This window comes from Syzygium oleosum, unplaced genomic scaffold (genome assembly GCF_021117445.2).
Source record: "Syzygium oleosum isolate NSW1041296 unplaced genomic scaffold, Sole_v2.1 Sole_v2.06, whole genome shotgun sequence".
NCBI classification, from domain to species: domain Eukaryota; kingdom Viridiplantae; phylum Streptophyta; class Magnoliopsida; order Myrtales; family Myrtaceae; genus Syzygium; species Syzygium oleosum.
The window spans coordinates 4,282,211-4,304,410 of NW_026607490.1; the positions used below are offsets into that span (position 1 = coordinate 4,282,211).

Here is a 22,200-nt window from a genome sequence, read left to right on the forward strand (position 1 = left end):
GGAGTCGACTCTGATACCACCTGTAACGACCCGGTCCCACTCGCAAGATATTATCCGCTTTGGACACTAAGTCCTCACGGTTTTATTCCTCCGAGGGCAGCCCATACTACCCTTAGAAAAGGCCTCTTACAAGTTAAGGTTTCCCAAGCCTTTATAAGCAAGCCCAAAGCTCCCTCCCTAGGCGATGTGGGACAGGAGACATGCCCCCCTTGCCATCCTAGAAGCCTGCCGGAAGCCGTTCCTTATCCAGGCCCTTTTTGGCCCAGGCGACCACTCCCCGCCCTCGTCGGACCGGGTCGTTACATCATCCCTGTGAAAGTATTTTTTAAAACTATGAGATGAATTATATTTCTTTCCCTTTTATTCATGTCCTATTTTTTGGGTTCCTCTCACGGATTATTCTCAGTATTAACTGAATACAGAATAAAAATCTTATATATGCAGTGCATAAAAACTCACAGAATTCCTAGAATGCAGAAATTAGTAAATGAAGTTGATGAGGCGATAGAATCTTTGTCGGAATGAACTTTTAACATTATCGAAGGAAGCTCCCCTTAAGTTTACGTAAATGTACTAATAGTGAAACATATACCGTAAGATTTTCACTGTAGCCTTTGTAAGGAGGAGGAACATCGGAGGATGCCGCCATTGACTCATCTACCCTTATGAAAAACAGCGGGTGGATCCCAAGCATGCTTGAAGGAAGCTGTGATGCCGAGGATCTTTCGAGTACTCTTGGTGGCGTAAGCTGAAATAAAATGTATTGGGGAAAGAATGCAGATGGCTGTTCAATCGTATTGACCCTTGAATCGTGAGGTCCGGGAGAATCCAATCGCCAGAGGCAAAGGGGCCTGTATTTCCCAATATGCAATCCAAAAGACCCCAAATCCCTACTTTCTTCCAAGAAATGCCAAAATGATCAAAACCAAAATTGTAATAGGCGTTCAACCACGGGATGTCGAGCCAATCGTATACTATCACTCCGAGACGGCAAAGCTGAAGTAGACATACTGCCTTCATTGTCTTTCCATCCTCCGGCCTGAATTATTAAAGCTCATTTCAGCACTTCAGCAACGGAAAAAGGAAAAAAAAGACAACTTTCCCGCCAGATTAGAAGCACCGCTAGAAATCTACCCAAGCCAGTTGAGCTTATAGAAATCACACTAAGAAATCAAACTTGCAGTGGTGACCCGTGAATGAGATTTGAAAGCCAAGATAACAGGCCAAACCCAAACTCACCGCATTCCATCTAAGTAGGTTCTTGTGGTCCCATTGAATGCCCCTGATAAGGATGTGATACTCAACACCCAGCTCTCAGAAGTATTCTCATACCCCTTGAATGCCTAAAATCATCAACCCCAGTCATTTGAAAATGTTGTCAATGACTGTCCTTCCATGTACTAGAGTATGCTCGCTAATGAGGAAGATCAAAAGTACATTATCAGCTAGCATCTGTTGCAAAACCCGAACGACCTGCGCTCCCGCCGAATGCCCCACAAAATGGATTGGGCGATCTTCATCCCATTCCGGATAATGCCCTGCACCACCGGCTGGTTGCTCTTGGGCAGGCGGAGGCGGAGGCAGAGGCGGAGCGCTAAGAAGGATAGAGAAGGAGAGAGAAGGAGGAGGCCGCCATTAATGAAGAGAGAGAGGGGAGAGACTCGAAAGTGGGGTAGGTTTTCAGCATGCAGGGGAGGCGTGCAGGGCTAAGGGGAAAAAAATATTAATTTTTTGTGCAAAAAACGCTTCCTGACCAGCCTGCCCCACTCGCACCACGTGGACCACGTGGCGCCTCATGAGTGGTCAGGGACCACGCTGACTTGGCGGTCCGAGACCACCCAATATTTTCTTGTAATTGGGTGGTCAACAAAAGGAGTTAATCCTTTGACTCCTTGAAGCTGTAGAGAAAAGCTTGTGGGCCCAGGGGTAATAAAAGGAAAGAAAATAAAGGGGCTAGGTTGTGACGCCCCAGAACGTCACGCGCGACATGTGTCCATTAATATTATTAATAATTAGGCCAACGGAAGTCAAAATTTGAACATGCCTTAAACATGAATTACACACAAGTTTAGTCAAAATACTTTTGCTTCTTATATTCACCACTTATCAAATTTACAAGCCCATACAACCATCACATAAACACAAAATAAAAGTCTGGGTAGGTCAAGGTTGCCTACCTCCATGCTACAATCTACTCCAAAAGACTGCCCGTACGAAAGTAGTCTTTACAACGAGTTCTTCAAACTCATACACAAGCCCTTTATCATAAATAGCTTCGTGATATTCTAGCAAAAAAAAAAAAAAATAGCTTCGTGATATACAGGAACTCCAAGACGCAGAAGCTGTGGAACATCATCCATCCTATGTGTCTGAAAAATAATAGGATGAGCGGATGCCTAGTAAATGAAATCTCTAGTTTTAAGTTAGGAAAATCAGCTTACCACTTCACCTAGCATAAACAACGTACATGCATAACGAACGGTATACATAGAACTCGAATGCATGTTATACTTTTTCCGTTTGGATGTGCCACAAAGTTTGAGCAATGTAACATTTGACAATACTTTCTCTCAGACACAAGCATATAATGTAAAACATTCATGCTCATGCGATTAGGTTCATTACTTCATCCTCCCGAACACTCCCGGGGTTTCTCGACCATCGGGGCATCTCAACTTCGAGGCATCCCGACACACACCCAGGGCATCCCGATCATTAGGGCATCTCGACTCCCGAGGCATCCCGAAATACTCCCCGGGGCATCGTCACACACCACTAAATGGGCAACAGAATTAATATTATTCTCATGCAATCCATGACAACCAAGTATTTGCATGCATTTAACCGTTTTGGCCCATCCCATACCGAGCATCACGGTTTTGTCCTTTAAAACAAAGAAATGCATCATTTGAGCAAATAAGTATGAAGCAATATGGGTTCAGACTCAACAGGCTAAAGTCTACTCAAGTCCAAAAAGTACACATAACCAGATTTTAAGATAAAACTTCCTTGATTTAGAAAAATATCGATTTTGGACAGGCGAGTTAGGTAATCAAACTCAAAAGCAAGTTCATACTCAGAAGCAAATTTAGATTCAGAAGCAAGTTTATATTCAGAAGCAAGTTCAGACTTAGAAGCAAATTTAGATTCAAAAGCAAGTTTAGACTCAGAAGCAAGTTCAGACTTAGAAGCAAATTTAGATTCAGAAACAAGTTTAGATTTAGAAGCAAGTTCAGACTCAAAATACAGTTTTAGATTCGAGAATACATATGTCCAGAATTGCCAAATAGTGATGAACAGTAAAGTCTGAATAGTAAAGTCTGAACAGTAAAATTTGAACAGTAAAGTCTGAACAGTAAAATCTGAACGGTAAGTCTGAACAGTAGAGTCTGACTAGTAAAGTCTTAACAATAAAATCTGAATAGTAAGTCTGAACAGTAGAGTCTGAAAGTAAAGTCGGAAGCTAAAGTCTGAGCGCAAAGTCTGAAGGTAAAATCTAGTGTAAAGTCTGAAGTTAAAGTTTGAGCTTAAAATCTGAACAGTTTTAAAAGTAAACCTGTCCAGGTTCTGGAAGTAAAGTCTGAGCAGTTTTAAAAGTAATCAAAACCAAAATTTGAGGCTAAAATCTGCTCAGCTGACAAATAAACAGAATCATCTTTTACACTCACCTAATATACACCACTTTGAGTAAAATGATCTTCTATCCTTTTTAAATATACATAAAACCGGTAAGAAGAATTCAACAATCATTTCAAAAATAACATTTACACGTTCATATTTAAACCGATTCACTTGCCAATTTTCACCGCACTTTAAGGAAACAAATCTCATCCATTTGAACATGTACAGAACCAACAAGAACAAATTCAACCATCACCATATCTTCACTATTATCACACGTCAGAAAAAACACTTCCCAAGCAACCAAGTTCAAAAGTGTCAGTAGATTTGACTAGCTTAACTCTAGAGTCTTCACTTACTTTGTGCAGAATCTGAGCACCCAAAAGTTAAAGCTCTCCCGAAGATTTTTGGATCGGTAGATGGTGAAAGTAGAAAGTGAAGAAGGAAGTTACAATTTGGGGTAAAATTTCCTTCGATGTTTACCTAGATGAAGGCCCCGTTTGGTTCAGCTTTGGGAAGGGGCTTTCGGCCTCGAAAGCCCCTTCCCAAAATGCTGAACCGTTTGGAAATTGCTTTTAAGATATTGAAAGCCCAAAGCTAGCATTTGGGATGCTGAAAGCCCAAAGCAGGCGGGGAGGTACTTTGGGCTTTTCAGCATTTTCGGGATGCAACTTCCACCATTTAATGAATTTTTGTCAATTGCCTATTTTGCCCTCAAAATTTTGTTGAAAGTCCAATTTTGCCCATTTTAAAAAACAAAACCCAGCAGTCTCTAGCGTTCTGCTTCTTCGCTCTCCCATTTGCCTTTTGTCACTCTCAATTGTTGACTCACTCTCGCGCGGAACTGCTCGCCTCTCTCTCTCGCTTTGGTTGCTTCACTTTCCTTCGGACGGATCGCTCGCCTCTCTCGCTTGCTTTGGTTGCTTCGCTCTCCTTCAGACGGATCGCTCGCTCGTTCGCTTCGGTGGTTCGCTTCGCTCGTTCCCTGGCACAACTACAGGTTCGTCTCTCTCTCTCCCCGGTGGATGTGCTTTTGATTGATTATATCTGCGCATTTTGTGGCCATCCTTGAGGTTTTATCCTTTCTTCCATGGTGAAATCACCATGGAATTTGTGCATTTCGTAATTTTTGTGCTTGTATAGTCTTAAATATGTTTTTAGGGTTTTCCGTTTTGTTTTGCGTAAGAGGTAATTTGAGGCAATGGATTACGGAAATTTTTTCCTCTATTCTTAAGTGGGGAACAATTGGGCTCTGGGCTCCATATGTTTTACGGAAATTTTTGCATTTTGTTGTTCCTTTGTTTTGCCCAAGAGGTAACTTGTTGCGGCATTTTGGTGCTTGTATAGTCCTTTTCATTAGTCGGTTCTTGGTGGACCAAGAACAACTTCCCTTTGACATTCCCTCTGAAGGTCGAAGAAGCCACCTCCGACTCAGCTTTTTAGCGGATGGTGGTCCTTCCTTCTGTGGTAAAAGGGGCTGGGCAGTACTCACCAGCAGTGGCCTTATCCTTCAGTAAAGCCCAATTATGATTCAGAGGGATGAGATGAAGACTACAGACATAGACATAGGCTTCTTACATTCTGCCATTTCGTGTTTTTATCTGACAATCCTATCAGGTCTAATATCATTTTGTCTTCCTAGCTCTAAAACCTTTGGCTGAACACGCAACCCAAGTCCAAAAATTGTTCTAGCTTTCTTTCATTTTTTTTCTTTTAGGATCTGGTTGTAAGATTTGACCGTTCCGTAATCCATTGTTGTTCTATTTGGAAGAAGTTGCAGAATTCCTCTATTCTAATTGCGAACTTGTTGCTACCCAAATTTTTTCCTCTGTTCTTTTTTGCTTTTTGTGAATTGATCCAGGTTTTTGTTTTCAATCTCCATGATGACTCGGCTCTCTGAAGAGAGCATGGGCCTTACCCAGAACAGAGCATGCACTTGGGGGTATATCTAGTGGATGTATAGTGGCTTGTTTCTCGCATTTCTTAGATTAGGGCAGTTATGTTGTACCACCCAGATTTTGTCTTCTATTTCTTTTGCTAATTGATCCAGGTTTTTATTATCAAAGTTCATAATGACTTGACTCTCATAACACAGCATGTTGGGTTGTACTCATAATAGAGCAAATTCAATACGTGTAAATTTGTCGAAAAGTATGATTGTTTCTTGTAGTCATTGACCCTTTTTTTTGTGATTTACAGTTGCATTCATTACAGTTGGATTCATAGCGAGAGTAATCCCTTTGAGTATGAATAACACAGCATGTTGCCTTTTGAACAAGCAGAATTGGATCCCGATTATGGATATTCAGTTGACGATGATGATTCAAGTGAGGGGGTTAGTGCTTCAAATAATAATGCATTTTCCGACATGACACGTTTACGTGATGAAATAGCCATGAGCTTACAAAGTGTTGAGGAGGTTTGTAATATTAAGGATAGCGTGCTTCTTTTTTGCGGACATATGTGATCATATTTATTATTGTGAAATGACAACCTCTCAAGAATGTTAGATATCCTCTTAAGAATTGGCAACAACCTGCTAAACTACCTCCTTGGTGAAGGGATACCAGTAGCGCATGCCAAGAAAATCATTTGCAGACATAACATTCACACCTAGCTATGTAAACTAAAGATATCATTTTAATGCAATATCTATAGAAAGAAGAAAGTAGATAACATCTTTGAAATAGATATTAGGCACATAAAAAGACTGAAAAATGTCAAGCCCAACTCAAAGTTACGGTCATTGTTTCTTTTTTTCAATTTTAAAAATATTAAAATTAAAAATTTAATTTGGTCATACCAAAGTGCTTTCTAAATTTATGTTTACCAAACAGCCTAGCATTTCCCCAAAGCACTTTTCAGTTACATTTTACCAAACAGTCTTGCAATTTCCCAAAGTCCTTTAGTCCAAAGGTATTTGCATTCCCCCAATGGCATTTCCCAAATGCCGAACCAAACGGGGCCGAAATGATATAGAGGTAGATAAACACCTCGTGCTCACAGGTGGCACATTCTCTTTTCATCATGGCCAGGTGTAAGAAATAAGGAAAGAAGTGATGGCCAAGGAAAATAATTACTTAGGCTAGGTGTCTAATTAGGATAGAAGCTGGTTTAAGGGGACAAGTGGCCTTGGAACTTATCCCTTCAATAGCCATGTGAGAAAAGAAAGTCCAGAAGAGATATTTTGTGATAATATCTCCCCCCTCCCCTCTTAACGGCATATAGCAATTAATAAAGATTAACACTACTTAACCAAAATTAATCACTAATATTATCCACTAATTACCAAGACAACGTTAAACTAATTAATACCGCACTACTATTATTGTACACAACAACATTTAAACATTTTCAACACGTCGAGCTCGGAACGATTACGTTCCCGAATTCGCGCTTCGCGATTTATGATCTAACAACGATTTTTACGTGTCCACACAAATACTAACTTAAATAATACTTAGCTTATAATCCGAATATCATCCTCAAACATAGAAAATTTCCAACGTCCATTTCTTCTTATTACGAAATTTCCAGATGTCACATAGGTTTTGCTTCCTATGACACCCGTATAAAAGAAAAGAAGATTTCTTTTTTGTTGTTTTAAGCCGCCGCACAATCCGAGAGCCGCACAGTGCTGAAGACGAGCCGCGTGAAGAAGAAAAGAAAAGAACGTCGCGAGGCACGTTCTTGTTCTGAGCCGTACGTGAGTGATTTGCTTTGGGCTTGAACATGCGGTGATTTGTGCAGTGAGTTTATTCCGTCCAATTAAGTTGTTTATTTGTAAACACTTTGGGTTTGAGCTTAAATCTAGGTATGGAAAACACTCGCGCGTATGAGCGAATTGTAACTTTGATTCTCCGATTATAATGGATTATTTGTTGCTAACTCTCCCCGTGGATAGGATAAGGTCGGATATAGATCGGATAAAAAAATCCGAGGGGGGGTGGGATAGACCTGGATAGGATTTCTAATGTCTATTTTTCCAGAAACCCTACGCTCCACTCGCCGTCATCTTCATCCCCACACCTTGTGCGCTTTCACCAAAAAAATTTCTCGGCTTTTTTTCCTTCACCGACTCCTCCGGACCCGTGAATAGCAAAAAAAAAAAAATTTTATCCTATCCGACTTTAAATCCGTAGTCCACCAAATAGTGGATAGGATATGAAGAAATCCCAGGATTTCTTATCCTATCCTATCCAGTCCTATCCTGTTTAGAAATCCGGACGACCAAACGCAGCCATAGGGATTGGGGAACGATTTCATGGATCCACCCGAGAACTGGACCGGAGCGATTCCCAGTTCCAATTTTTCAGAACCGGTCTTTAGTGGGTGGCTTCCTATTCCAAGGTGGAAACCGCCCAACCGAACCATGCTTACCCCTAGTTGTCTTACTTGCATGGTAGTTGTGCCTCCATGGCACGGGAAACTCCTAGTTTTAACCAACGTGGACTCAAACTCAACTATCCATACTCAAGTTTGACCACATAGGATTTTAGATCTGACTTGCCAAAGGGCAGGCGGGCGCGCATGATAACGGTTCAAATAGTGATAATTTCTATTTTTCTGTTCCCAGAAATAGGTTTGGAACAGAAATCCGTTTGGTAACGTAATTCCATTTTTCTAGTTCTGGAACAACTTTTTGTTCCATAATTGGTTTTGGAAGAGAAATCAGAACCAAAAAAAAATTGGTTTTCTGTTTTTGAACCAAAAATCAGAACCATTTCTAAAAGAACCTATTTCTCTCTTCAAAAAATTATAAAATTAAAAAAAAATTAGAAAATCCGGAAAATTCCTAAAAATCTCAAATTTTTTTTTCAGAAAATCCATAAAAATTGAAATATTCCAAAAAAATACATAAAATTTCTAGAAAATAAAAAAAATTCAGATTTCAGGAAAATAGGAAATTTGGTGAATTTTTTCAAAAAAAATCAAAAAATCAAAAATTTCAAAATTTCACAGAATGGCTTAGAATACATGTGGCCACCCACTTTGAGTGAAATTTAAATTTTTGAGGTGCCCAAAAAAATCAAAAAAATAAAAAATTTCAAAACTTCACAGGATGGCTTAGAATACCTGTGGCCACGCACTTTGAGTAAAATTTAAATTTTTTGAGGTGTTCAAAAAAATTAAAAAATCAAAAAATTCAAAACTTCACAAAATGGCTTAGAATACTTGTGGTCACCTACTTTAAGTAAAATTTAAATTTTTTGAGGTGCCCAAAAAAATAAAATATAAAAAATTTTAAAACTTCACACAATGACTTAAAATACTTGTGGCCACCCACTTTGAGTGAAATTTAAATTTTTTGAGGTGCCAAAAAAATCAAAAAATCAAAAAAATTAAATTTCACTCAAAATGGGTGGCCACAGGTATTCTAAGTTATTCTGTGAAGTTTTAAAATTTTTAAAATTTTGATTTTTTTTGGGCACCTCAAAAAATTTAAATTTCACTCAAAGTGGATGTCCACATGTATTCTAAGGGTGCGTTTGGCAACCATTCTGTGCCCGGAAATAGATTCTACTCAAAATTGATTCTTTTTGTATTCTGTGCTCGGAAACTGATTCTGAATATTTGAAGGCGTTTGGTAACGGCCCAAAATTTCCATTCCTGGAATAGAAAAAGAACAGAAATGCGTTTGGTAACTATACAAAATTTCTTTTTATTAATAATATTTTAATAATATTTTGAATTTTTTAATATTTCTTTCTTTTTTTCCTTTTTTTTAGAAATGGAATAAAAAAATTAGAAAATCTGGAAAATTCCTAAAATCTCAAAAAAAATTCAGAAAATCCATAAAAATTGAAAAATTCCAGAAAATTCATAAAAATTTCCAGAAAAAAAAAAGTTAGATTTCGGGAAAATAGGAAATTTGTTGAATTTTTTCCAAAAAAAATCAAAAAATCACAATATCAAAACTTTAGAGAATGGCTTAGAATACTTGTGGCCACCCACTTTGAGTGAAATTTAAATTTTTTGAGGTGCCAAAAAAAAATCAAAAAATCAAAAATTTCAAAACTTCATAGAATGGCTTAGAATACCTGTTGCCACCCACTTTGAGTGAAAGTTAAATTTTTTGATTTTTTTGCACCTCAAAAAATTTAAATTTTGCTCAAATTGGGTGGCCACATGTATTCTAAGCCATTCTGTGAAGTTTTGAAAATTTTGATTTTTTGATTTTTTTGATTTTAAACCTCAAAAAATTTAAATTTCACTCAAAGTGGGTGGCCACAGATATTTTAAGCCATTCGATGGAGTTTTGAAATTTTTGAATTTTTAATTTTTTTGGGCAACTCAAAAAATTTAAATTTCACTCAAAGTGTGTGGCCACAGGTATTCTAAGCCATTCTGTGAAGTTTTGAAATTTTTGATTTTTTAAATTTTTTTGGGTAACTTAAAAATTTAAATTTCACTCAAAGTGGGTGGCCACAGGTATTCTAAGCCATTCTGTGAAGTTTTGAAATTTTTGATTTTTTCATATTTTTTTGGGCACCTAAAAAAATTTAACTTTCACTTAAAGTGGGTGGCTATAGATATTCTAAGCCATTCTATGTAGTTTTGAAATTTTTGATTTTTTCATATTTTTTGGAAAAAATTCAACAAATTTCCTATTTTCCCGAAATCTGACTTTTTTTATTTTCCGGAAATTTTTATGAATTTTTCTGGAATTTTTCAATTTTTTTTATGGATTTTTTGGAATTTTTTTGGGTGGTGGCCGGCGGTGGTGGGAAAAATTGTTCTGGAAAAAGAAGAAAACAAGGAAGGAATAAGAAAACAAAGAAAAATCAGTTTTGCAAAATTGTTCCCAGAATCAAGAAGCTACTTTTTTTTGCTTCTTGATTCTGTTCCAAAACTGATTCTAGGAACATAAATTTTTACTATTTGGCAAGTTGCCAAACGCGCCCTAAGCCATTCTGTGAAGTTTTGAAATTTTTGATTTTTTTTGGAAAAAATTCAAGAAATTTCCTATTTTCCCAAAATCTAAATTTTTTTATTTTCTGGAAATTTTTATGAATTTTTCTGGAATTTTTCAATTTTTATGGATTTTCTGGAAAATTTTTTAGATTTTTAGGAATTTTTCAGATTTTCTAAATTTTTTTATTCCATTTCTAAAAGAATGGATTTATGCTCCAGAAAATAAAAATTTGTGTTGTTATCAAACGGGTTTCTATTTCAAAAATAGAATTTTTTTGTCGTTATCAAACGGGTTTTTTTTATCAAAAACTCGTCCTGGAAACATAAATAGAAAAATCAATTTCTAGAACAAAAATGTTATCATTCGCGCCCTAAGGCGCTTTTTATCAAAAATAAGATATTCATCAATTTTAGAATCGCGTTAAATTATTTTTGGGAATTTAAGCACCTATAAACGAGAAATGCTTTTTCGATGAAATCATTTTTTTTTCACGAATTAAATAAATAAATACTGAAAACGAAATGATGATTGATCCTTTTGGGTCTTCAGGTTTTGCCTTTGCCTCAATTTTTTTAAATGCATCGAGCACTTCACTTGAGCACCTCACCGAGGGCACTCAAGTGAAGCGCTCTCGGAGCCCTCGTTTCGCTGCGCCGTTCAAACGTTCTCCCTCTCCTTCTTCTTCGTCGTCTTCTCCTTCCTTCTTCTTCCTTCTTCTTCCTCGCATTTTGCAGTTCCCTCTACACTGAGAGGAAGGGCAAAATCGGCCCGGAGAAGAAGATGAGCGCGTAGAACTACGTGGTGACGGCGCACAAGCCCACCAACGTGACCCACTCCTGCGTCGGCAACTTCACCGGCCCTCAGGAGCTCAATCTCATCATTGCGTAACGCTTCTTTTCCCGCTTTTCTCTCTGCTTCCATCTTCCTGAGCATTGTGTTCACAATTCGTTTGTTTTTTCTTCTTCTTCTCTTTTGGCGGCGACTCGTGGGTCGTTGAAATTCTAGGTTTTGGTTTGAGAATAGTGGAGGCTTTCGTCCGTTTGTTGTCGGGCATCTTCCCTGGCTTGCTTCATTTGGTTGACTGTATGTTCCGTCTGGCTATGCGGAAATCTATTTTCTTAGGTAAATGCAGTTCTTGGGATGGATGGGTTTTGCAGATTTTGGGTAACAAAGGATAGACCACTCAAATTTCTACTTTGTTAGATTTGGGATATAGTAGGATGCTGTTTTCGGGATTGGAGGCTGCTGTGTTGATTCTAAACTTGCTCAGACATGAGAAGTTTGTCTCGCTGTACCTGTTCAAGTCAGATTCTTTTTTTTTTTGGCATATTGAAGTCGGATTGACAATCATGATCTTTTGCTGAAATCTTGTTTAGTAATTCTTAATAAATACGGCAGATGTACCGTTATGAGAGTTCATACTGTTTTGATTCAGAACTCTAGGTTATGTCATAATGTTAAAGAGTGCCTTTCAACGGAACGTCCGGGATGAAAAGCTAAGCTTTAACTGCATAGGAGTTCAATGCAAACGAAAGGGTTATTGTCGTCAAATTTTCTGAGATTGAATTTGATGCATGGATCAGCACGTTTTACCCCTACGCTATTTTCACGGGTTGATCGATCTAGCGTTCCCACACCCGTGCGGCCTTAGGAATTTCTCCCCAAGTAAGCCTTCCCACACTCACACTCGCAAGTTCTTTAGAGAGAGAAACTCTAGAGAGAGAAGCTCTGAACTTTGTATTGCTTCTTGAAAATAAGAGATGATAAAATGAGGGGGAGGAGACCCCATTATATATAAGTATTGGGCTGACCGTATCCGTAGATCTCTCCCCGATCTCAACGGTCGAGATCGTACTCTCCCAACTACCCCACCTACTGCATTTATTACGGAAGGGTACAATTACCGTATCGCCCGCCCCCAGGAGTATTCTAGAAGACATCAAGAAAACCCTAGTACTAAAATACTCGGGGCCCGCCTTCTCGTCCAAGGGTCGGTCACGGTCCATCGTCCAGAAAACCTCAGGAACGATCCAATTCTTCGGGCCGTGACATTCTCCCCCACCGATTCGGGCGACGCCCTCGTCGCGTCTTCGGCATGGAAAGCATCGATATGTTTCTTGAATTGCCAAAGAGCTTCCTCGGGCTCCCAACTTGCTTCGCTCTCCGGAAGACCCTTCCATTGGATCAAGTATTCTCACTTCGGCGCACGATATCTCTTCCGTATGACTCGATCCGCCATGATGAAGTCGACGTCTTGATCATAGGAGGTCTTTGCTCCAAGCGGTGCCCATTGCGACTCCCCTCGATCCGGGTCCTCTTCGTTTACACGGAAAGGTTTAAGCATACTCACATGGAATACCGGATGTACCTTAAGCTTTGGTGGAAGTTCCAGTTTGTATGCGACATTCCCGACTCGATGCAACACTCGGAATGGCCCCTCGTAGCGACGTATAAGCCTTTTATGCATGTCCTTGTATCGGAGCACAAGGTGTAGCTTGGCCAACACCAAGTCCCCGACTTGGAATTCCACGTGCCGTCGCTTCTTGTCGGCCCACTTCTTCATGCGCTTCGAGGCCTTGTGTAGACACGTTCGCGTCAAGTCCGCCTGCTCATGCCACTCCTTGGCGAACTTGAAAGCGGATGGGCTACTCCCCTTATAGCCCGTTGCAACCGTACTTGGAGTGAGTGGTTGTTGTCCCGTCGCGATCTCGAACGGACTTTGGTTCGTGGACTCGCTCTTTTGAAGATTGTAGGAGAATTGGGCTACATCGATCAACTTCGCCCAATTCACTTGTGTCGTACTTACATAGTGTCGAAGGTACAACTCCAAGAGTGCATTGACTCGCTCCGTTTGTCCGTCGGTTTCGGGATGCACGCTCGTGGAGAAGTTGAGATTCGACCCTAATAATTTAAAGAGTTCAGTTCAGAACCTACCCGTGAATCGAGGGTCGCGATCGCTCACGATCGTTTGTGGCACTCCCCAATATTTGACGACGTGCTTCAAGAATAGCTTGGCCGCCTCCTCGGCCGGACAATCTTTTGATGCGGGCACGAACATCGCGTACTTGGAAAATCGATCCACCACGACCATAAGAGTCCGACACCCTTCGGACTTTGGCAAGTTGACAATGAAGTCCATTGAGACACTCTCCCATGGACGTTCCGGGATGGGAAGTGGCTCCAAAAGCCTCGTCGACGACCGTTGTTCAAGCTTATCTTGTTGGCATACAAGACATGTCCGTACATATGCCTCAACGTCGTCGCGCAAGGCCAAAAGTATTGATCCTCCACAAGCGCCATAGTGCGGTGGATCCCCGGATGACCCGCCCACTTGGAATCATGGCACTCTGGTAGGATTTCCTTCCTTAGCTTCCCATTGAGGGGCACGTACAACCGTTGTCCCTTGGTGTAAAGCAAGTCGCCTTCACACCAAAATTGCCGGGTCTTGCCTTCCCGAGCATGGTCAAGGAGTGCCTTGGCGGTTGGATCATGTTTGAGCCCTTCCTTGATCCGCTCGTTCCATGGATTCTCGGGACGAGTTAGGGTCGATGCCAACCCCGCCTTTCGACTAAGAGCGTCGGCCACGGAGTTCGCCTTCCCAAGCTTGTACTCAAGCACATAATCGAACTCCGCCAGGAAATCTTGCCAACGAGCTTGCTTCAGGCTTAACTTCTTTTGGGTTTGGAAGTAGCTCGTGGCCACGTTGTCCGTCCTTACGACGAACCGGGATCCCAAGAGATAATGCCTCCATGTACGAAGGCAATGCACCACCGCGGTCATCTCCTTCTCTTGGACCGTGTATCGTCGTTCGGTATCGTTCAACTTTCTCGACTCGAATGCTACCGGGTGTCCATCCTGCATAAGAACACCACCAATAGCAAAATCGGAAGCATCGGTCTCTACCTCGTAAGGTTTGGCGTGATCGGGTAGCACGAGCACCGGCTCCTCGGTCATGGTTTGCTTCAACCGATCAAATGCCCTTTGGCATCGGGCCGTCCACTCCCACGGTTTCTCCTTCTTTAACATATCCATGAGTGGCACGGTGATGCTCGAATATCCTCGAACGAACCGTCGATAATAGTTGGTAAGGCCAAGGAATGACCTTAGATCCGTCACCTTGGTCGGCGGCTCCCAATCTACAATGGCCTTAATCTTGGCCACGTCCATCCGCACACGTCCACCCCCGACGATGTGTCCCAGGAATGGAACTTCCCGTTGTGCAAAGGCACATTTCTCCCGCTTGACATATAAGTCATTCTCTCGTGGAACTCGGAAGACTCGTTTGAGATGCTCGATGTGTTCCTCGAGCGTCTGGCTATACACCATGATATCATCAAGATAAACCACTACAAATTGATCTAGGAACGGGTGGAGTACCTTGTTCATGAGTGTGCAAAATGTGGCCGGAGCATTTGTCAAGCCGAATGGCATGACGAGGAACTCGTATGACCCATACCGCGTTACACAAGCGGTCTTTGGCTCGTCTCCTTTTGCAATCCGCACTTGATAGTATCCCGATCAAAGATCAAGCTTGGTGAACCATCGTGCTCCTCCAAGTTGATCGAACAAGTCGGCAATGAGAGGGATCAGGTACTTGTTCTTGATCGTCAGTTTATTTAATGCCCGATAGTTGATGCACATCCGAAGTGATCCATCGTGCTTCTTTTGGAATAGAACTGGGGCACCAAACAGAGCCTTCGATGGTCGGATATACCCCGCATCGAGCAACTCCTTGAGTTGTCTTCTTAGTTCCTCCAACTCGGGAGGCGCCATGCGATAGGGTGCCATGGCGGGTGGTCGAGCAACGGGCACGAGCTCGATTTTATGATCCACCTCCCTTTGAGGCGGAAGCTTCTTCGGGAGTTCGGGGGGCATCACGTCCTTGAAAGAGTCGAGGACTCGGATTACTTCCGTCGGGACATCACTCCCTTCACCCTTTGGATCCTCAACCTTCAAAGTTGCCAAGAAAGTAGCTTCCCCTTTCCTTACTCCTTTAGTAACTTGCATTGCCGATATTATCTTTTGGTCACGACCCGACTCTCGGTTGACTAGGATCACACATTGACAACGTGCGTCCAAGATACAAATACAATCGGCAAATGGGACAATAAGAGCATCTATTCTGTCAAGGAATCCCAAGCCAATGACAAAGTCATAATCGTTAAGTGGAATTACCTCGATCTTCTCTTTGCTCTTCCATTGTCCGAGTTGGAACTCCACATCCTTAGCCAACCCGTTGGTAGGAACTTCCTTGAAGTTCACCGTCTTAAGCCAACCGGCCCCCTTCTCAACCCGAAGATTGAGTTTCTTCGCAGCTTCTTCCGAGATAAATAGATCGTATGCCCCCGTATCGACGAGTGCACTCATCGTGGTTCTTCCGATCGTCACGTCCGCGAACATCAAGCCCTTAGGCTTATTTGCTTTCTTGGACTTTATGGAACTTAGGATTCGCAACGAACTGAGTCGTGTCCCCTCTCGTTCCTCATCGTGTGCCTTGACAAGCGTCGCTAGCTTGCCTCGAGTTGGGCAATCACGAGCCATGTGTGCACCGTCGCACAAGAAACACTTGAAGATACGTCCCTTCTTGTGTTCTCCTCCGCTCGACTCCGTCCTTGCCCTTGGAGGGGCCATTGGTAGTTTGCTTCCACCTGGGCGGTGGAATTTGTTACGATCTCCCCCAATAACGCCCTTGTCCCTCGGTCGGGTGTCCGGCTTGCTTACGGGAGTCGATTTGTACTCCACCAAGGCCTCGGCCACGGACATGGCCGTTGAAAGGTCTTTCGCGTTGCATCGCTTTAACTCTTGCTTAACCCATGATTTCAAGCCACCCATGAATTGGTGGTAGGCCTCCGTATCATTCATGGACGGAATTTGGACTAGCAACTCCGAGAACTTCCGGACATACTCACGGACTCCTCCTTTTTGCTCAAGGCGACGGAGTTCATCTCGAGCTTCTTCCTCCGCATAAGCGGGATAGTATTGTCGTCGGAATTCCTCGACATACAATTCCCATGTAGTGATCGGTTCACCACTCCGATCGTCACTCCTACGACACCACCATAAGAGTGCATTATCAGACAAGTAGATAGCCGCGGTACTTATCCGAATCGCCTCGTCAGTGATCCCCATCGTTAGGAAGTACTGCTCCATGTACCATAGGAAGTTGTCCACGTCCTTGGCCACCCGTGAGCCTTTGAACTCCTTTGGCTTCGGGGCGTCCACTCGTGGACTGGCTTGCACGGTGATCACCCCGTTCACGCGTGTTCCTTCCATTTCGGCGACTTTCGCCTTAAGTTCGACCACCTCCGCGCGCATAGCCTCCACCAAGGCCTCCAAGGCATCGTCTCGTTGCTGAAGTTCATTGGTGGTGTCGGTCAGGTTGCCCAGCATCTCCCCTCGGAGTTCTCCGAACCCCGATTTGAGCTCCAGCACCTCGGCCTCAAGCTCCCCCGTTCCGGTCTCGCCTCCTTCGATGCTTGCGGACATATCCTCGACCATTCCTTGGACATCTCCCATGGCGATCTCCACCTTCGCCATGCGGGTCTCCAAGTCACCAACCATATCCCTCGAACTTGAGCTAGCACGGTCCTTCTTCGCCTTGGCGCCTTGCTTCTCGGGAGCCCTCCCACGATCATCGCCTCCGCTTTTCTCGGTTTGGGACGATACATTGGATCGTGGTTCTGTCGCGCCTTTGCCCATCGTTGCAAAGGCGCGACAAAACCACGATCCGATGTATCGTCACGGGTCAATCGATCTAGAGTTCCAAACCGAGAAAAGCCTTCCCACACTCACACTCGCAAGAACTTTAGAGAGAGAAGCTCCGAACTTTGTATTGCTTCTTGGAAATGAGAGATGATAAAATGAGGAGGAGGAGACCCCATTATATACAAGTATCGGGCTGACCGTATCCATAGATCTCTCCCTGATCTCAACGGTCGAGATCGTACTCTCCCAACTACCCCACCTACCACATTTATTACGGAAGGGTACAATTACCGTATCGCCCGCCCCCAGGAGTAGACATCAAGAAAAACCTAGTACTAGAACACTCGGGGCCCGCCTTCTCGTCCAAGGGTCGGTCATGGTCCATCGTCTAGGAAACCTCAGGGACGATCCAATTCATCAGGAGCAGTCTAGGACGTTTGCAATTTGTAGCATGAAGTACAACCAGTCAAGTGCCGAAGAATCTGACATGCATTTTGTTCGGTTTTTAGATGACCAGACTTTTGAGTTCATGTCCACTTACCCACTTGATACATTTGAGCATGGTTGCTCCATACTTAGTTGTTCCTTCTCTGATGACGGTAACGTATATTACTGTGTTGGGACTGCGTATATGTTGCTGGAAGAAAAGGATCCAACCAAGGTTAGATGCATCATGCATGAAGCCAATTTGCTATTTGTTCTGCAGATTAGTAAAATTCTAAATGTCTTACTTTAATTGCAGGGTCGGATATTAGTTTTCATTGTTGAGGATGGGAAATTACAGCGGATTGCTGAAAAAGAGACCGAGGGGGCTGTTTGCTCTTTGAACGCCTTTAATGGAAAGCTATTAGCTGCAATCAATAACGAAATTCAATTGTACAAGTGGATGCTGCGAGATGATAGTTCTCGTGAATTGCAATCCGAATGTGGACGTCACGGTCCCGAACTTGCCCTCCATGTACAAACTCGCGGAGACTTCATTGTTGTTGGTCATCGGATGGGGTCAATACATCAGGGGTCAACATCCCTGCTGATATACAAGGCAAGTTATTTTATCAGTTTAGAGTGCTTATACATTTCTGGAGTTTCTTTCCTTCATGATCTTCAATCTTAACACGACATTTGCAAAGATATCTCCTCCTGTCCGTACCCTTTTACCTTGTACAGCAGTCACGTGATTATAATCGTTAGTTGTCCCTTTAGACATGAACGCGAGCACAAGTCTGAATCTCTAAGAATTCTATAACAAACATTTTATCATGTTTTCTCAATCGGGAAATTCCCAACATCTGCCTTTGAATCTGTGCACAGCCAAATCGGGGTTGCCATGTTCATAGCCCCTGTTTCATGTGTATTTCAAAAGCATAATATATTTTTTCGAGTTGTTTATGAGGGGGATTGCATGGAATTTGAAAAAGTAGTACCAGAGGGTTTGGTCTATATGGAGAAGGTACACGTCCTTGGTTTCTCGGTGTAAACCGAACTTAAATTCAACCCTTTGTTCTACATGGAAGAAACTCTTGGTCTCGACCATAGTTTTAACCACTCTTTTGGACTTACCATTCCTTCATTTTGTCATCCAGCTTGAGGAGGGTGCCACTGAGAAGCGGGCACATGATTACAGTGCAAACTATATATCTGCCGTTGAGATTCTCAATGATGATACTTATCTTGGTGCGAAAAATAATTTCAACCTCTTCACAGTGAGGAAGAGCAGCGAAGATGCCGCCGATTGGGATAGGGGCTCTCTTGAGTGGATTGGCGAGTATCACCTTGGAGAATTCGTCAACCGGTTCCGCCATGGTTCCCTTGTGATGCGGTTGCCGGATTCCGATGTGGGTCAGATTCCGACCGTCATATTTGGCACGGTTAATGGCGTGATTGGAGTGATTGCCTCGCTCCCTCGTGATCAGTACGTATTTCTAGAGAAGCTTCAGTCAAACTTGAGAAAGGTAATTAAAGGCGTTGGGCGACTGAGCCATGAGCAGTGGAGGTCGTTTTACAATGGGCAGAAGACCGTGGATGCTCGGAATTTCCTGGACGGAGATCTCATCGAGTCGTTCCTAGACCTTAGCCGCGGGCGGATGGATGAGATATCTAAAGCAATGGGTGTTACGGTGGAGGAACTCTGCATGGGTTGGAGTAGGAAATTCGACCATGGACTCGAGAAGTTGCGAAGCCACAATCACAGGCTTATTCATTTGCCTGCAGACATAAGTTATCTCCTCTTGGACTGTGGGAATCTGCTCCAGGGGGATTTCCACTCCAAGATCACCCCGAGCAATCATGATACCATCGGAAGCTTCGACAATCTCCCCCAATTTCTGAAGAGACTCTAGGCTCTCTATCTTTGCCAATACTCTAATAGATCTGGTAAATGAGAAAGAAATATTGTTTTGGATTCCAATATCAGGAGGTTCCATATGATTGTAGAAAAGGAGATTACAGAACTTCCTTCTTGTGAACTTTATGCACCACTTCAACTTACTTGGATGATTTGGTGGAAATGTAATCCTTAAGGTTGCTGACTGCATCAGCATCATTGACAAATGACATTGCAATGAAGTCTACACCTTCAGCAATTCCAAAGTCTATGTCAGCCCAATCCTGCAAATCAACCATATAATACAGTGAACTAACAAGATTGAGATCATCAATTGCAGGCTTGCAGTGCAATTTCACCATCTAAGCAAAACAATCTGATTATTTAATGACAATGAGAAGATTCAGGTGCATCGAATTAGAATTTTCTGATATATGTTCATCTGTTGCTTTGAAGTAGTGGGAATCAGGAAGAGAGAACCTAAACCAGCATGATAATCAACTCATCTCCAGTAGTATACTTCCCAGCAGAAGAGTCCTTTTTCATATCCATCCTCGTAAGCTTAAGCTCACTTCTCAGTTTTATATTAACCACCATTTCCATCAAACGCGAAAGTATCAAGGATTCAGATGGTAATGGTATCAATACATTGCAATGAAGTGCTGAGGTCATGTGGCAAATTTTTAGCCCCACAACTGTGCGCTAAGAAATAATGATATAGCATGTGTAACACCTGGATAACTCTTCAACATACAGTATTATGAATCTCCCACTTCAGAAGAAAGGAATAAGGGGCGGCAACAAAATTTTACAAATGAAGCTCCGGCAAGGTCATACTTGGGCTATTTGCGGTTTGCCAGAACCAACTTTTCTCCCTTCTCGGCACAAATGGTAATGCATGAGAATGTAGTCTTCTCCTTTTCTCATGTTTTCTTACAGTCGACTACATAATGCAACGACCCAGCAATGAATAAATGCCACGCAGTATGTCCACATTAAAGCAAGAACGACACACTTAAATAGTCAAAGAACTACTGAAAGCAGTAACGTCCAAAGTCTGAGGAATAAAAACAAGAAACCAGGATTATGAAATCCACCTTTCTTGACAGAGTAGGCAATTTGTAATTCCTCTCAACAAGCTTCCCATCTCTCCAAAAGCTGAACTTTGCGCAAGGAAGAAACAAACCAGAATCTGTGCACTTACACTTCAAATCATTCCCAATCTTTTCAATGACTTCAAAACTTGCCATGCCTCCATCGATAACGAGCTCATCACCAACCTCAATACCTGCGAAAGTTCACGTTCAACATAGAGAGGGATGGTTAGACGTCAAAATATGTCAATTACATTAAAAGGCTCCACTGTCTATGCAGTAACTCGTACCTTCAGAAAAACCGGAGTGGTTTGCTTGGACAGTGAAAGGGCGGGAACCCTCGAACTTTTTGGTAGTAAATAACCAGATTGATCCTTCCTAATTTTCTCATAGCAAAACAAAGCACCATGAGAATAGGATTAAGCAAATTAATGTATCTTCAATTAAGATGAAGCTTAAACATAAATGCAGACCAGACCAGACAAAATTTCACAAAAAAGAAGTCCGGATTATCGACACTTCCTGAACTATGAAGCATTAAGTGATCCCTTTGTCGCACACTGACCTCTACTTTGACAGAGGAAGGAGCACCATGATCAACGACACGGATCTGACTGCCCTCGGTATCAATCATGACCGAAACACAAAATCCCTTTTCTTCATTCAACTTCTTGATCTCCCTGATCACATCCAAATGCCACTCTCTCGAGTTGTGACACATGTTGAGCCTCGCCACATTCATCCCTCCGAATCCCAACCTCTCCAGATCCTCCAAGGAGGAACAAGCAGGGCCAATAGTGCACACGAGCTTTGTCTTCCTCATCCCCAGAAACCCCTTCTCTCTCAACTCTTCCTCCGACACCACATCAAAACCTAAAGCACCCCCAACCTTGCTCCCACTCTCAGCTGCTCCCACTCCCATTTGCAATACTGCTCTAACTCCAGTAGACATCCTACTCTTCAGTTTCCCTCCAGAGCAAGAAATCATGGGCACACCAAAAATCTGGCTCTTGGCATTGAAAGTTGGGATCTTTGAACTGATCTGACCAGAAGGAACAGTTAATTCCCCTGCGACTGCCATGTTCCTGACGATCGAATATTATCGCTTACTTGCAGATGAAAATCTGGGGACCAAGTTCAGGAATCAGCTTTCGATGAAGACTTGGACACCCACTGGTGAAAAATGTATTGAGTATAGACAGATTTCGGCTTGAAATCGTAGAGTCCGTCAAGATCTGGACGTTTAATAAAGAGATAGTGAAGATTACAATAAGGGTCCGATTTCTTTGAGAGAGTACCAAATATTGAAAGCAAGAAGGTGACCACAAAAGGTCAAAGAAACCAACTTTGCTGCACACTCCGGACCAACTGCTGCCGCCATTGGTTTAGCAATTAAATTAAGAAAGGAAAGTTTCAATTAAGGACTCAAAGTGGGGCTGTTTTATCAAAAAAGGATTCGAAGTGAATAATATCTTAAATAAAGATCTGAAGTGCCCAAACTAGTCTCAAATAAGGACCTGACTCGCCGGCCAGCCAAATGT

At 42.3% G+C, this 22,200-nt stretch overlaps 2 protein-coding genes and 1 pseudogene across 2 annotated transcripts; 1 reads left to right on the top strand and 2 right to left on the bottom strand.

Annotated features, from left to right (window-relative positions):
• Window positions 1-653: 653 nt before the first annotated feature.
• LOC115663434 (uncharacterized) lies at window positions 654-2,741 on the bottom strand (annotated as a pseudogene).
• Window positions 2,742-17,618: 14,877 nt separating this feature from the next.
• On the top strand, window positions 17,619-19,219 carry LOC130138417 (DNA damage-binding protein 1a-like). Its single transcript, XM_056312441.1, has 4 exons — window positions 17,619-17,903; window positions 17,985-18,284; window positions 18,826-19,110; window positions 19,205-19,219. Exons 1-4 carry the CDS (start codon window positions 17,619-17,621, stop codon window positions 19,217-19,219), a joined length of 885 nt encoding a protein of 294 aa, XP_056168416.1.
• Window positions 19,017-22,038, bottom strand: LOC115667898 (pyruvate kinase isozyme A, chloroplastic-like). Its single transcript, XM_030589427.2, has 5 exons — window positions 21,225-22,038; window positions 20,950-21,037; window positions 20,663-20,853; window positions 19,731-19,849; window positions 19,017-19,612 (listed from the first exon to the last, which is right to left on the bottom strand). Exons 1-5 carry the CDS (start codon window positions 21,738-21,740, stop codon window positions 19,306-19,308), a joined length of 1,221 nt encoding a protein of 406 aa, XP_030445287.2. The 5' UTR covers window positions 21,741-22,038; the 3' UTR covers window positions 19,017-19,305.
• Between the last annotated feature and the right edge of the window lie 162 nt (window positions 22,039-22,200).